General features: G+C 33.4%; 2 protein-coding genes across 2 annotated transcripts in view; one reads left to right on the top strand and one right to left on the bottom strand.

Annotated features, from left to right (window-relative positions):
- Positions 1-16793, bottom strand: part of LOC134847732 (transducin beta-like protein 2) — a 343894-nt gene that overhangs the window by 10652 nt on the left and 316449 nt on the right. The window lies entirely within an intron of this gene.
- On the top strand, positions 2635-5649 carry LOC134848248 (uncharacterized). Its single transcript, XM_063865632.1, has 2 exons — positions 2635-3640; positions 5171-5649. Exons 1-2 carry the CDS (start codon positions 3110-3112, stop codon positions 5621-5623), a joined length of 984 nt encoding a protein of 327 aa, XP_063721702.1. The 5' UTR covers positions 2635-3109; the 3' UTR covers positions 5624-5649.

Raw genomic sequence — 16793 nt, forward strand, 5'->3', positions numbered from 1 at the left:
ACAAATGAAAAAAAAATGAAATTTTTAACTTCACATATCGAGATAGTAAAAATACAAAATGTAAAAAACAACTTTCGATTCGGCCGGACTTTTAAAATGCTAAAACATATAAAGCATCTACAGTCAAACTTTACCGTTTGAAAAAAAACTTCTATTCAGATTCGAACCCAGGACCATTGCCACCCAGGCGTAATCGTTATTTACAGGCTAAGTGAGCTGGAGACACTAAGAAATTTTAAATCATTATGAACCAAGGTACTACCAGGAGTCCAGATGAATCCTGTGAACAAAGTTACTTACTGGAAAAAAAATCTAGCACCCGATTGCAGTATCCTTGCTTATCGCAAGGGTTGAAAAATCAGAAGTAAAACAGCGAAAAAGTAAATTTGAGCCAGAAAAAATTTTAGCTTTTCCTGTTAAAAAAAAACAAAAAAAAATAATCGCGACCTAGATAAAAGTCTTGAATACGTTCGCACGCTACCTCCACAACTTAACCCCGCTAACATTCGCACGTTAACTCCACACCTTAACCCCGCTCTTTACCTCCACACTACTGGGCCCACATTTTCACGAAAATTAACTTCATTAATAGATCAAGCTATCAAATTATTCAAATGATTCTGTTTAACTAGTTGTTAACCCAAAAAAAGTCTATATTCCAGTTTGACAACGCTTGCTAATGGCAAACGTAAAAATTTTAGTTCCCAATTATAAAACTTTTTGGCGAACAAAAAAACTTATTCGACCCGACTAGTGAAACAAAAGCCTTGCATGTGTAAAGGCAAAATACAAAATTCGAAAAAGTAAACTTCTGAAAGACACCTGTAAATTTTTTTTTCCAATAATCAAAATTGATCGTCCCACTTTCATACTGCGATTAGAGGAATCAGACAAAAATGCTTTTTCTACTAATTTCCAAAAACGAATGTTCCAATATGCCGACCCCCAACCGTTACCATTTCATTGAGTTGAACAATTCGCCATAAGACTCGATAATATTGCATGGCAGAAAAGGTTTGAAAGATAATTCTAACGAAACTGCAGAAAATCTGCATACTTCATGCTTCTCACTTAAGACTTCATTTTCATCAACTGACCGCCATGAACTTTTTAAGATAACAAGAAGCTTATAAATTGAGGTTGACAAGAAATTCCAAAAGTGGAAAAACTTTTTTATCGAATGAACCTCAAGCCCCTAAAATTTGACAGCTTTTAAGTCGCTCACCCGGAAACGATATGACACAGACTGAAAAAATCCCCAGCCGTTAATATAAATTCGTTCAGAAATACTCTATAACTCTCAAGATTTACTAGGATAAATCTTCACGTTGACGGGGATTCAGAAACCGTGCAACCTTGATTCCGGTGAATTAGCGGATTTACACCTTCAGTACCATTGACTCTTGTTTGTTCACCCAAAATGACAAGTTTCACTCACATTTCACGCGGAAAAAGCAAGGAAAAACATAAACAACTGGAAGATTTACCAAAACAACCAGCTGCGGAATAATTACTTAAACTTAACAAAACGCAAATTCAAACCCTCGATCGTTATTAAAGTCCGGCCTATTAATAGTTAATATCAGGTTAACACATTTAAACTCCCGCCTAATTGCAATTTCTTTCTTGGTATCAAATTTATATTCAATTAGTTTGTTGACTTACTTAACTGTTGTCAACTCAACCTACTCCAAAAACTACCAGTTGGTGGTATGCCTTAACGGAAACTGAGCCATTATACCTATGAAATGAAGCCATTTCCTCCGGTCATATCAGATTCTTGAAAGGTATCACCCTCATTAACGATCTGTCGAATACGACTTATTTTTAGAAAAAACTTACTGCGAGAAATCTGGCTCCAGAAAGAGATCCATAAACAACAATACTCGCGCCATTATTTATGGAGATATCAAAACAAACTAAGTAAATATTTAAGCCCCACTCAACAATTGCCTGAGTATGAACAATTGCCTGAGTTTTGCTAAATCCTAATTTACCCTTAGCGTTTTCTTTGGCTTTTTATTTAGCAGAGGGAAGGGATTACTATTTCACGGTTATTTTCTTTTCACATGCATCAATAGTTACGTCATATCAGCAGACTACACTTCAGCAAATATCTTAGAAACATTCATTCTACTTGATAAGTTAGATACGATTTTTGTTAGTGTTGAAAATAAGGGAAAACGTCTGAAAAATTGGACCAAGTGAACAATCTCCTCCCTAAATTAGTTTAGGGAGGAGATTATTCAATTGGTTCGATTAAAAGTATTCTTTATCAGACGATCAGAATTCAGCATTTTGCATGCTGCCTTTACTTACATATCTCTATTCAATTTTAGGGGTAGATCCTTCGCATGGCTAGTCAAGGTCGGATATTGTTAATTTGGCCCCAAAAATTTTGATTGAAAACTTAACAAGCTCGCTAAAATATTGGCCAGAAAACTTTTATTAAAAAATAGATTACAAAAACTTGATTCAATATAGCTTGTTAGGGTAATTTGAGACATTTGTGTAATAACAAATGACCTCGTGAAAGAACTCGATTATCATCCATTTTCAGCTTACCTTCGGTTTTTGATGAGTGAAATTTAAACAACTTTCCGATGAGCTTGAAAAAGGACAAAAAATCTTACGAGTTACGGCAAAAAAAACACTACAGAAAACCAAATTGATTCTACATAAGACAAACTAATCCATACTGCATTGTTTTATTACCAAAATAACTAAAACTATCCAGATTATCATTAATCAGTCTCAAACTTTCTCCGGATAACGTACCATCGATATGATTTATATTTAATTATAATTCATTATGACCGAATTGCACCATAAACAGTTTTAGTGGCCAATTAAACTTCTAATCACGCCAAATAAAATTCGTATTTACATTAGCGCTTGAATCTAATCGAACTGAGATACATCTTAATCTTCAATTTGATGTAGCTCGAAGTAACCTAGACATCAAGTCTCAGAACAAATTCGAACTTCATTCAGAGACAATTTATAATTTGGTTTACGACTAGGATAACGGCTGAACAAACAGTGAACAAATAGAGCAGCCCCTTGGCTCTAACAAAGCCACAAAACAGCCTCGGGGTCATAAAAGCAAATGGATTTGCCAAGAAGACCCGGATCAGAGGCAAACGAAAACAAAGGGTTCATTTATGCGGGTAAAAACACAAATTACAAACACCCTAAAGGCTCAAATCATATTGGTACAATTAGAACACGTGAAAAAGTCACAGTCACAGACGTGAACACAGCAATTACTGCTTTGGCAACCATTGAAAAGTCTGCATTACCACCGCCGTATCCTTTGCAGCCCTCCAATTTAGATCGACATTCAAAACTATTATCTGTCATCAATCCTAACAAAGAACAGCGAAAAACATCCGACATTTCCAGTTCTTTAAGTCCAATTAGCACACCATCTATTCAACAGAGACGAATTATGAATCTATCCAATAACCCAGGCAGCAATTACGAATACGCATTTTCATCTATACCGAATTCACCTCAAGAACAAAATCAAGTCTTTTCGCCCCTCTTCAGTAAAGCGAGAAGAGGCAACGATTTGGTTCAATACTCTGAATGTCTAAACCATCCAGATACCTCATTGAGAAATCATCCCAGTACTCAGGTAACACTTTGTTTTTATTTTAGTTATTTTCGGTTAATTTTTTTTCGATCTTCGCATCAGTTGCGGTTTTGAACGAAAAAAAACCACAAAAAAATGTCAAGCATTTCACACAAAATGAACAGGATCTACTCAATCTGTTAAAAGGATCTACTCAATCTTCCCCTCGGATATCTCCCAGCTTCCTCCCCTGTGCAAGTTTTAAAGTTCAAGTGATTCTAATTTAACTCAGCCATTGGTTTTCTAAATTGAGAAACGTTTCCTTAAATTATAGTCAATATTTCATTCGAAGTTCAACTTCAGATAAATTCAAAAAGGGTGAGATTGTTCAATACATCCAATAAAACTTTTTTAAAAACAGAGGTGAAGCTCTACTTCGCAAAAACGAGTTCTGAAAAAGTGAAATACAAAAAGAAAAGGTAGGAAAAACTTGAAAAACCAAATTATTTGCTGGAATAATATGCTGTGCCGGAATGGAACCGTCAAACAAGAAATGAAAGTCTCAAACGTCCTCGAATCTGCGCCATTGTCACTTGATAATTAGCAAAAACTAGCAACAAAAAACCAGATAAAACAGATGCTTTTAAACCAACAATGCTATGCAGCAAACATATGACCAAACGAGGAAGTGTATAAAAAATAAATAAAAAACGTTCAAATTTTTTCATATTTTTCAAAGGTTCTACTGGGACTTTTGGCATTCAAATACTGATGTCAGATTCTTATCGCTGTCAAAAGTACTTTACATCATTTCAAGAAAAAACCGATAAATGAGCCGACAAAATTGAAGCCGACAGCCAGTAAGCTGAAATTCGCCGAAAAATTTCGCCAAGAAAATCATATTGGAAAAAATTGCATGTAACGCCCACGAGGCTCCACGATAGCTACATAAGTAGTGTATGCAAAGTGAACAGAATTTGGAAGCTAAACCGACACAGTTTAAGCCGACAATCCTGAAGCCTAAAAATCGTCAGCAGAAAATTAATATCGAAGTTCTATAATTATACAAAAATTGGTTTGAGTTCTAGATTAAGCATTTTTCAGAAGTAACTGGTACCCAGTATTTAAATTTGAAGTTTCATGAAATTGAGCATGTCAGCGGTATCATAAAAAATTTAACTGATTTTTTAAACTAGTTGTTAGCCCGAACAAAATCTATATTCCGATTTGAAAACGCTTGCAAATCGCAAGCGTGACTGATGTGGTACACGTCTGAAACATGCCGGTAATAATTTCGAGTAAATCATAATCAAAATCATACTTATATAAACAATTAGGCGTAAAATTTTCTTAAAATGTTGCGATAGGATATTTCAAGGCGGTAGCACCAAGCATGGCAGCAGGTCCATTCATCCCAGTGCCAATATCGAGATCCGCCAAGAAGACTCTTCGTTACCTTTTTTAAAACAAAAATGTGAACAAGTTAGTTAACGCAAAATTCCTAGCAACCGAATATTCTATACTGTCTACTGTCTTGCGCAGGTGAAAACACAATTCGCCAAGATGCGTAGAAACTGCTCATTATTTTTTCAGGCGACCTCATCGGAAACGAGATTTCCAAGATATGAAAACTGTGAATTTTGCGACCCCACAAGTAATCAACAAAACCCAAATTCCGCCACGCACGCTCAGCTCTTCCCAGAAACAATGCCACATAACAACTTCGAAGCCACCTGTCAGCATCAAACGAACAAAAATCGATTATCCAAAAGCTCCGATTCAATTATGGATTTTTGTTCGGGAGGCTGCCATGTTTCGCAGCAGGAGAACACATGGCAATTTTGCGATCAACATAAGAAAGTGCAAGAAGGTAAATTATCGAAACTCAAAAAGTCAACTCACTATAGCGCGTCAGCCGAAGCGATTATTTTGGTGCATCCTTTCAGTTGTGAAAGATTAGCAATTCTGGCAATAATATCAACTCTGACCTGCTTGGCAACCTTATTAACAGGTGCTATTTTTTATATTTGGATCTTACCGCGATAGAAGCCATTTTTGAATTAAAACAAAAATTAAATAGCCAGTTCCTCGAAAAAAATCAAAGAAAGCTCCGACGGCAATGATTGAACAAAAAATTCAAAAGTAAAATGTCTATCATTAAATCAAAATAAAATTTATCATGAATTTTTGAAAACTTCGTAGTTATCACCAGAAGTCCACCAAAAGCTGAGGTTACCGGTTTGATAATATTTATAACATAGCCAACATACACTTGGAAAGAAATCAATGAACGCAAAACAGAAAACAAAAAATTATATTTAGACGAAAAGTTTATTCAATTTTAAAGATAATTTCGATTGTAATCGAAATATCTTTTTTTGAAAAATCCAGTGAATATTTTCAGCAGCTTGGAAAATTAGATCCAAAACCTTTGAAGCTCTTTGAATTTCAAGAAAAAATAATCATAGATACTTTATTGATAAAGCTAAGCTAACTCAACAAAAACTGGATCAATAGATAAAATTTTTATTCCGCTGAAAAATCGGAAAAAATACAATCTACTTTCGACATTAGAAGCAATAACATTTTTCGTGATCTTTCTGCTTTCTTTAAGGGAAAGCGCAATATGCCTACCTTAATTAAAATGTATGAATGCACATTTGTAGTTGAACATTTTCAGACTTTTCCTGATAAAAAAAACAAAAAATCAACACGACCTATATAAGACTCTTCATTACGTTCATTGACTCTTAAAAATGTACTGATGCAAAAAATTGCGTTATTTTCACAACGTCAAAAACTGGACAATTACCAAGTCTATAGCTGATTCCCACCAAAATAACGAAGAACGCGCTTTTGCACCGGAGTTTACAGCTCCTTTTGATTCATTACTTGATTTTTTTAATTGGCACAGTCGTTTTTGGACAATTGATTAATATTCAAACATGGGGCAGAAGATCAAAAATTTCTTAAGTCCATAGCGGATTCTTTGCCAAAAATGGAAAAATTATCTTATGAATAAGCTCTAAGCGTATACACTTAGAGCTTGTTCTTTCGATTGGGCATATACGCTACGCAGAGAAATTTCCTAGCACCCAGTCTTTCAATTGAACCCTTTATCTTGCACTTGGCCGGTAAACTATCAACAAAACTCCCAGAAAAACGGAAAAACGCTTTAAATTAGTTTTTCAAAGTCCGAACTTAATTTTCAACATAAAAAGAAGGCGTAGCTGCTTATTCAAAAAACCTTATTTTTTGATTTTCCGATTATCTATTACATGCGGTTTTCACTATCTCGCCACGTTTAAGCGTTTTCGACGTATTATTTACGTTTATAGAAAGAATTTTTCAAGTTTAAGCTATGTCGTATATTGCAATTTTTTTTTTCGATTTTTCAGTTGAATTCAGTGTTTATTTAACCGAGTTTAAAAAGCAGCCTACTAGTTGAAATTACCAACCCTGAAATTTGAAAATACCAACCCTGCAATTGGGTGATGACAGCGTACTCTCTCTCAAGGGTTGCGAATCTTAACTCAAAATATGACCGCTCAAAACCTTGTAATGCTAGATAAAGAAAAACTTAGATATGAGGAAAACTAACCCAAAATGAATTCTTCAAACCAATAGTGCGGTACTTTTAGGGTACATTCAAGGGTTGCAAATCTGGCGTCCAAGTATGACTCCTCTAATCCTTTTGGTTTTCGAGGTATGGCGCTTTTTATGATTTTTTCAATTTTTTTTTAGAAAACTTTAGATTTTAAAAATTCAAAAGATTTTTATCTGCCATCTTTGTAGTTGGGTACTGTGAGGATACTCTCAGGAGCTCCAAGTTGCAAATCTTGCTTCAAATTGCGACTGCTCAAACGGTCTTAGTTTCTGAGATGTGACTGCTCGATTAAGTCTTTTTTTAAGTTGATCAAAGAAAGTAGATATAGAAAAATTCTCAAAACTTGAAGTTCCTACCTCTAAATAGACTCTCTGTCAGAGTACTCCTAGGATTTGCAGGGGTTGAAAATCTTGCCTCCAAACAAGACTGCTCAACTCTTTGTATTTTTCCAGATGTGATTTAAGTTTTTTGTCCTTAAAATTTGAAACTCTAACACTGTAGTTAGGCACAGTCAAAGTACTTTCAGGGGTTGCGAATCTTGCTACCAAATTTTGACTGCTCAAATCTTTGTAGTTTTTGAGAAGTGACGTTTTTTAGGTTTTTCAGAAAAAATTAGAAAACTTAATCAGAAAAAATTAGAAAACTTAAATTTAGCACAAATTTGAAATTCCCAACGCTGTTCTGGGGTAATGTGAGAGTACTCTCAGTAGTTAAATCTTGCGTCTAAATGCGACTGCTCAATTGTTTTTAGTTACGGAGACGTGACGTTTTTTCATGTCATTTTGAAATGTTTCAAAAAAACTAAGAAGTAAAAACTGTTAAGTAAAAACGGTTTTTCAAAATTTGAATTAAAAAACACTAGAATTAAAAAAAAAACATTTTACTAAAACTGAAATTACCTAACCTGTAATCAGGTGCTGGTCAGGGTACACTCAAAAGATGCAAATCTTACTTCCAGTATATGCAAGTTTTCTATAGTGTCCTTAAAAATAAGGACCGGAGGTCCGTTACACGCTAGTACCAATTATTGCGGATTTGGCAGGGTAGTTATCGAGAAAAATTAGAAAGTTTCAAATAAACAATTAAAATTTCAAAAATTGTAGATAAGATTTATCAAAAAAATAAGATGAAAAACCTTGTGCAGCAAAGATTCACAAAATCAGTTCTTTCACCTCAGATTTGACCTTAACCTCAATTAGCTTTCCGGAAAAAAAAAGTTTCTTAAAAACGGTCAAAATTTGGACATTTTCTATGACGTTTTTTTGTGAATTTTTCATTTAATTTTCGGCAAACTCAAATTTATTTTTTATCTTAAAAATTTGAAATTCCCAACCCTGTAGTTGGGGGCTATCAGAGTACTCTCAGGGGTTGAAAATCTTGCCTCCAAATAAGACTGCTCAACTCTTTGTATTTTTCCAGATGTGATTTAAGTTTTTTGTCCATAAAATTTGAAACTCTAACACTGTAGTTAGGCACAGTCAAAGTACTTTCAGGGGTTGCGAATCTTGCTACCAAATTTTGACTGCTCAAATCTTTGTAGTTTTTGAGATGTGACGTTTTTAAAGTTTTTCAGAAAAAATTAGAAAACTTAAATTTAGCACAAATTTGAAATTCCCAACGCTGTTCTGGGGTAATGTGAGAGTACTCTCAGTAGTTAAATTTTGCGTCTAAATGCGACTGCTCAATTGTTTTTAGTTACGGAGACGTGACGTTTTTTCATGTCATTTTGAAATGTTTCAAAAAAACTAAGAAGTAAAAACTGTTAAGTAAAAACGGTTTTTCAAAATTTGAATTAAAAAACACTAAGAATTAAAAAAAACATTTTACTAAAACTGAAATTACCTAACCTGTAATCAGGTGCTGGTCAGGGTACACTCAAAAGATGCAAATCTTACTTCCAGTATATGCAAGTTTTCTATAGTGTCCTTAAAAATAAGGACCGGAGGTTCGTTACACGCTAGTACCAATTATTGCGGATTTGGCAGGGTAGTTATCGAGAAAAATTAGAAAGTTTCAAATAAACAATTAAAATTTCAAAAATTGTAGATAAGATTTATCAAAAAACTAAGATGAAAAACCTTGTGCAGCAAAGATTCGCAAAATCAGTTCTTTCACCTCAGATTTGACCTTAACCTCAATTAGCTTTCCGGAAAAAAAAAGTTTCTTAAAAACGGTCAAAATTTGGACATTTTCTATGACGTTTTTTTGTGAATTTTTCATTTAATTTTAGGCAAACTCAAATTTATTTTTTATCTTAAAAATTTGAAATTCCCAACCCTGTAGTTGGGGGCTATCAGAGTACTCTCAGGGGTTGAAAATCTTGCCTCCAAATAAGACTGCTCAACTCTTTGTATTTTTCCAGATGTGATTTAAGTTTTTTGTCCATAAAATTTGAAACTCTAACACTGTAGTTAGGCACAGTCAAAGTACTTTCAGGGGTTGCGAATCTTGCTACCAAATTTTGACTGCTCAAATCTTTGTAGTTTTTGAGATGTGACGTTTTTAAAGTTTTTCAGAAAAAATTAGAAAACTTAAATTTAGCACAAATTTGAAATTCCCAACGCTGTTCTGGGGTAATGTGAGAGTACTCTCAGTAGTTAAATTTTGCGTCTAAATGCGACTGCTCAATTGTTTTTAGTTACGGAGACGTGACGTTTTTTCATGTCATTTTGAAATGTTTCAAAAAAACTAAGAAGTAAAAACTGTTAAGTAAAAACGGTTTTTCAAAATTTGAATTAAAAAACACTAAGAATTAAAAAAAACATTTTACTAAAACTGAAATTACCTAACCTGTAATCAGGTGCTGGTCAGGGTACACTCAAAAGATGCAAATCTTACTTCCAGTATATGCAAGTTTTCTATAGTGTCCTTAAAAATAAGGACCGGAGGTTCGTTACACGCTAGTACCAATTATTGCGGATTTGGCAGGGTAGTTATCGAGAAAAATTAGAAAGTTTCAAATAAACAATTAAAATTTCAAAAATTGTAGATAAGATTTATCAAAAAACTAAGATGAAAAACCTTGTGCAGCAAAGATTCGCAAAATCAGTTCTTTCACCTCAGATTTGACCTTAACCTCAATTAGCTTTCCGGAAAAAAAAAGTTTCTTAAAAACGGTCAAAATTTGGACATTTTCTATGACGTTTTTTTGTGAATTTTTCATTTAATTTTAGGCAAACTCAAATTTATTTTTTATCTTAAAAATTTGAAATTCCCAACCCTGTAGTTGGGGGCTATCAGAGTACTCTCAGGGGTTGAAAATCTTGCCTCCAAATAAGACTGCTCAACTCTTTGTATTTTTCCAGATGTGATTTAAGTTTTTTGTCCTTAAAATTTGAAACTCTAACACTGTAGTTAGGCACAGTCAAAGTACTTTCAGGGGTTGCGAATCTTGCTACCAAATTTTGACTGCTCAAATCTTTGTAGTTTTTGAGATGTGACGTTTTTTAAGTTTTTCAGAAAAAAATAGAAAACTTAAATTTAGCACAAATTTGAAATTCCCAACGCTGTTCTGGGGTAATTTGAGAATACTCTCAGTATTTAAATCTTGCGTCTAACTACGACTGCTCAATTGATTTTAGTTACGGAGACGTGACGTTTTTTCATGTCATTTTGAAATGTTTCAAAAGAACTAAGAAGTAAAAACTGTCAAGTAAAAACGGTTTTTCAAAATTTGAGTTAAAAAACACTGGAATTAAAAAAAAAACATTTTACTAAAACTGAAATTACCTAACCTGTAATCAGGTGCTGGTCAGAGTACACTCAAAAGATGCAAATCTTACTTCCAGCATATGCAAGTTTTCTATAGTGTCCTTAAAAATAAGGACCGGAGGTTCGTTACACGCTAGTACCAATTATTGTGGATTTGGTAGGGTAGTTATCGAGAAAATTAGAAAGTTTCAAATAAACAATTCAAATTTCAAAAATTGTAGATAAATTTTATCAAAAAACTAAGATGAAAAACCTTGTGCAGCAAAGATTCACAAAATCAGTTCTTTCACCTCAGATTTGACCTTAACCTCAATTAGCTTTCCGGAAAAAAAAAGTTTCTTGAAAACGGTCAAAATTTGGACGTTTTCTATGACGTTTTTTTGTGAATTTTTCATTTAATTTTAGGCAAACTCAAATTTATTTTTTATCTTAAAAATTTGAAATTCCCAACCCTGTAGTTGGGGGCTATCAGAGTACTCTCAGGGGTTGAAAATCTTGCCTCCAAATAGGACTGCTCAACTCTTTGTATTTTTCCAGATGTGATTTAAGTTTTTTGTCCTTAAAATTTGAAACTCTAACACTGTAGTTAGGCACAGTCAAAGTACTTTCAGGGGTTGCGAATCTTGCTACCAAATTTTGACTGCTCAAATCTTTGTAGTTTTTGAGATGTGACGTTTTTTAAGTTTTTCAGAAAAAAATAGAAAACTTAAATTTAGCACAAATTTGAAATCCCAACGCTGTTCTGGGGTAATTTGAGAATACTCTCAGTATTTAAATCTTGCGTCTAACTACGACTGCTCAATTGATTTTAGTTACGGAGACGTGACGTTTTTTCATGTCATTTTGAAATGTTTCAAAAGAACTAAGAAGTAAAAACTGTCAAGTAAAAACGGTTTTTCAAAATTTGAGTTAAAAAACACTGGAATTAAAAAAAAACATTTTACTAAAACTGAAATTACCTAACCTGTAATCAGGTGCTGGTCAGAGTACACTCAAAAGATGCAAATCTTACTTCCAGCATATGCAAGTTTTCTATAGTGTCCTTAAAAATAAGGACCGGAGGTTCGTTACACGCTAGTACCAATTATTGTGGATTTGGTAGGGTAGTTATCGAGAAAAATTAGAAAGTTTCAAATAAACAATTAAAATTTCAAAAATTGTAGATAAATTTTATCAAAAAACTAAGATGAAAAACCTTGTGCAGCAAAGATTCACAAAATCAGTTCTTTCACCTCAGATTTGACCTTAACCTCAATTAGCTTTCCGGAAAAAAAAAGTTTCTTAAAAACGGTCAAAATTTGGACATTTTCTATGACGTTTTTTTGTGAATTTTTCATTTAATTTTAGGCAAACTCAAATTTATTTTTTATCTTAAAAACTTGAAATTCCCAACCCTGTAGTTGGGGGCTATCAGAGTACTCTCAGGGGTTGAAAATCTTGCCTCCAAATAAGACTGCTCAACTCGTTGTATTTTTCCAGATGTGATTTAAGTTTTTTGTCCTTAAAATTTGAAACTCTAACACTGTAGTTAGGCACAGTCAAAGTACTTTCAGGGGTTGCGAATCTTGCTACCAAATTTTGACTGCTCAAATCTTTGTAGTTTTTGAGATGTGACGTTTTTTAAGTTTTTCAGAAAAAAATAGAAAACTTAAATTTAGCACAAATTTGAAATTCCCAACGCTGTTCTGGGGTAATTTGAGAATACTCTCAGTATTTAAATCTTGCGTCTAACTACGACTGCTCAATTGATTTTAGTTACGGAGACGTGACGTTTTTTCATGTCATTTTGAAATGTTTCAAAAGAACTAAGAAGTAAAAACTGTCAAGTAAAAACGGTTTTTCAAAATTTGAGTTAAAAAACACTGGAATTAAAAAAACATTTTACTAAAACTGAAATTACCTAACCTGTAATCAGGTGCTGGTCAGAGTACACTCAAAAGATGCAAATCTTACTTCCAGCATATGCAAGTTTTCTAGAGTGTCCTTAAAAATAAGGACCGGAGGTTCGTTACACGCTAGTACCAATTATTGTGGATTTGGTAGGTAGTTATCGAGAAAAATTGAAAGTTTCAAATAAACAATTAAAATTTCAAAAATTGTAGATAAATTTTATCAAAAAACTAAGATGAAAAACCTTGTGCAGCAAAGATTCGCAAAATCAGTTCTTTCACCTCAGATTTGACCTTAACCTCAATTAGCTTTCCGGAAAAAAAAAGTTTCTTAAAAACGGTCAAAATTTGGACATTTTCTATGACGTTTTTTTGTGAATTTTTCATTTAATTTTAGGCAAACTCAAATTTATTTTTTATCTTAAAAACTTGAAATTCCCAACCCTGTAGTTGGGGGCTATCAGAGTACTCTCAGGGGTTGAAAATCTTGCCTCCAAATAAGACTGCTCAACTCGTTGTATTTTTCCAGATGTGATTTAAGTTTTTTGTCCTTAAAATTTGAAACTCTAACACTGTAGTTAGGCACAGTCAAAGTACTTTCAGGGGTTGCGAATCTTGCTACCAAATTTTGACTGCTCAAATCTTTGTAGTTTTTGAGATGTGACGTTTTTTAAGTTTTTCAGAAAAAAATAGAAAACTTAAATTTAGCACAAATTTGAAATTCCCAACGCTGTTCTGGGGTAATTTGAGAATACTCTCAGTATTTAAATCTTGCGTCTAACTACGACTGCTCAATTGATTTTAGTTACGGAGACGTGACGTTTTTTCATGTCATTTTGAAATGTTTCAAAAGAACTAAGAAGTAAAAACTGTCAAGTAAAAACGGTTTTTCAAAATTTGAGTTAAAAAACACTGGAATTAAAAAAAACATTTTACTAAAACTGAAATTACCTAACCTGTAATCAGGTGCTGGTCAGAGTACACTCAAAAGATGCAAATCTTACTTCCAGCATATGCAAGTTTTCTATAGTGTCCTTAAAAATAAGGACCTGAGGTTCGTTACACGCTAGTACCAATTATTGTGGATTTGGTAGGTAGTTATCGAGAAAAATTAGAAAGTTTCAAATAAACAATTAAAATTTCAAAAATTGTAGATAAATTTTATCAAAAAACTAAGATGAAAAACCTTGTGCAGCAAAGATTCACAAAATCAGTTCTTTCACCTCAGATTTGACCTTAACCTCAATTAGCTTTCCGAAAAAAAAAAGTTTCTTAAAAACGGTCAAAATTTGGACATTTTCTATGACGTTTTTTTTTGTGAATTTTTCATTTAATTTTAGGCAAACTCAAATTTATTTTTTATCTTAAAAATTTGAAATTCCCAACCCTGTAGTTGGGGGCTATCAGAGTACTCTCAGGGGTTGAAAATCTTGCCTCCAAATAAGACTGCTCAACTCTTTGTATTTTTCCAGATGTGATTTAAGTTTTTTGTCCTTAAAATTTGAAACTCTAACACTGTAGTTAGGCACAGTCAAAGTACTTTCAGGGGTTGCGAATCTTGCTACCAAATTTTGACTGCTCAAATCTTTGTAGTTTTTGAGATGTGACGTTTTTTAAGTTTTTCAGAAAAAAATAGAAAACTTAAATTTAGCACAAATTTGAAATTCCCAACGCTGTTCTGGGGTAATTTGAGAATACTCTCAGTATTTAAATCTTGCGTCTAACTAAGACTGCTCAATTGATTTTAGTTACGGAGACGTGACGTTTTTTCATGTCATTTTGAAATGTTTCAAAAGAACTAAGAAGTAAAAACTGTCAAGTAAAAACGGTTTTTCAAAATTTGAGTTAAAAAACACTGGAATTAAAAAAAACATTTTACTAAAACTGAAATTACCTAACCTGTAATCAGGTGCTGGTCAGAGTACACTCAAAAGATGCAAATCTTACTTCCAGCATATGCAAGTTTTCTATAGTGTCCTTAAAAATAAGGACCGGAGGTTCGTTACACGCTAGTACCAATTATTGTGGATTTGGTAGGGTAGTTATCGAGAAAAATTAGAAAGTTTCAAATAAACAATTAAAATTTCAAAAATTGTAGATAAATTTTATCAAAAAACTAAGATGAAAAACCTTGTGCAGCAAAGATTCACAAAATCAGTTCTTTCACCTCAGATTTGACCTTAACCTCAATTAGCTTTCCGGAAATTTTCCGGAAAAAAAAAGTTTCTTAAAAACGGTCAAAATTTGGAAATTATCTATGATCTTAACGTTTTCAACCAAAATTAGGTCGTAAGAGCTTGCGCAATTGGAATTCCCAGTACGCGCTCTTATAATGAAACCCCCTTCATCTCAGATTTGTAATCATAGTTTTTGAGAAAATGGAAATATCCAAAACATGGGTCGAAAATTCCCCCATTGACATTTTCGAAGGTCGCAGAACATCTCTTGAAGTAAAAAGAGAGTAGCAAAATAACCAAGAACCCATGGGAGCAGCCAGTCTCTATGATGCAGCAGTTCTCGCGAAAAATGGATTTTTTGTGAAAAGTGCAACAATTTTATAGGAGTCTCAAAAAGTGATAACTCAAAACCATATCCAATCCATTCTGATAAAAACGATTCTTTTATCAAATGGGAACTAGCCACTAAAAAACTAGACCCAAAAATATAAAGCTATTGAGCAAAAGCTAACCAGATACAAAATGCGTAGGTGCCACCGAATAAAGAGCATCTTTGCAACTTAGGTTGGACAAAAGGATACCGTTATAAAACTCTACGCTCCGATTGTGAAAAGAGGGACAATCAATTGTGAATTGTATATTCTGTTTCATGTAGTCTAAAAATGGAAATATTTGTAGTCTAAAAAACGAAAAAATTCAGACAAGTTCTTTTTCGTAACAGACAGAATTTTAAATGTTTTAGGATTCCGAATAAGGTCTGAAAAGGTTATAATTGGATATTTGATTACCTAGGAGCTTTTAATGAGTTAAAACAAAACTTGGCGGAGAAACAACAGGCTAATTCTTATTTTCTTCTCTTCGTAAAGTGGTCGCGGATCAAAAAAAAATTTCAACTCTTTTTTAATATGGTTTAACAATTTCAAACACGATGGTTTAGAACCAAAACTTATGTGAAAAACTGTAAATAACATATTATATAACTGTATTATCGTCATTTAGATCAGTTTATTGTAAAAATCCTGAGGATGCACATAGTTGCGAAAGCGTTTGAAATTTACTTTCAATCAAAAATCTCTTCAATTTTAATTCTCCCCTCCAAGCGACAATCGCTAACTGAAGATTGAACAATTTTAGCGTGTATCGCACCGGTGCTTCAAATATGTGACAACTGATAAGAAACAACTGATTTACAGGGCTGGTAAATTCAAACTTTGATATTGTTTTTCGTTTTTTTTTTAATTGAATATTTGAAAAATCACAAAAATGTCGAGAATGCGTTAAAATTGTAAATTCAAAGAGACGTTTTCGCACATTTTTGTGCATCTTCAGGTTTTTAAAATTGCAAACTATGTGTACAAAATGATCAAAGATCATAAAAAGTGTCATACACAACATTATTTCAAAATTTTAAAAAATTCAAAATTTAATTATTTCAAAATTTTCAGGATCTCCCTTCACTGTTCTCAAGGCATCAGAACCGAGAAATGATAAATGGTTAAGAGACTCACCCCCCTTTCACAATGCGATTTTGAGGCAAACCATTTCAACTGTTAGCTGCAAATGTTCGGCAAACATCCGGGCACAAATAACTTTTACAACAAGAAAATTGAAAACATGCTTGACATCTCTCAAAACTTCCTTTGCTCGAGAACCGAGATCCAAAGTGGTGTATAAGCTTACACGTAGTGGATGTAACTCCAACTATGTCGGCCAGACAGTCCGACATTTAGCCACGAGGGTCAATGAACATCGCAGAGGGGACTCCCCAGTAGGGCAAAACTTGTTAGTGTAATAAGGAGGTAGGCGGTACTGCTGAGCTGAAGTCAGAGATT

This window comes from Symsagittifera roscoffensis, chromosome 6 (genome assembly GCF_963678635.1).
Source record: "Symsagittifera roscoffensis chromosome 6, txSymRosc1.1, whole genome shotgun sequence".
Lineage (NCBI taxonomy): Eukaryota > Metazoa > Xenacoelomorpha > Acoela > Convolutidae > Symsagittifera > Symsagittifera roscoffensis.

Coding starts and splice junctions, on each gene's coding strand:
- LOC134848248 (XM_063865632.1), top strand. CDS start 3,110: ATGGATTTGCCAAGAAGACCCGGATCAGAGGCAAACGAAAACAAAGGG. Junction 3,641..5,170: donor GAAATCATCCCAGTACTCAG/GTAACACTTTGT, acceptor TTATTTTTTCAG/GCGACCTCATCGGAAACGAG.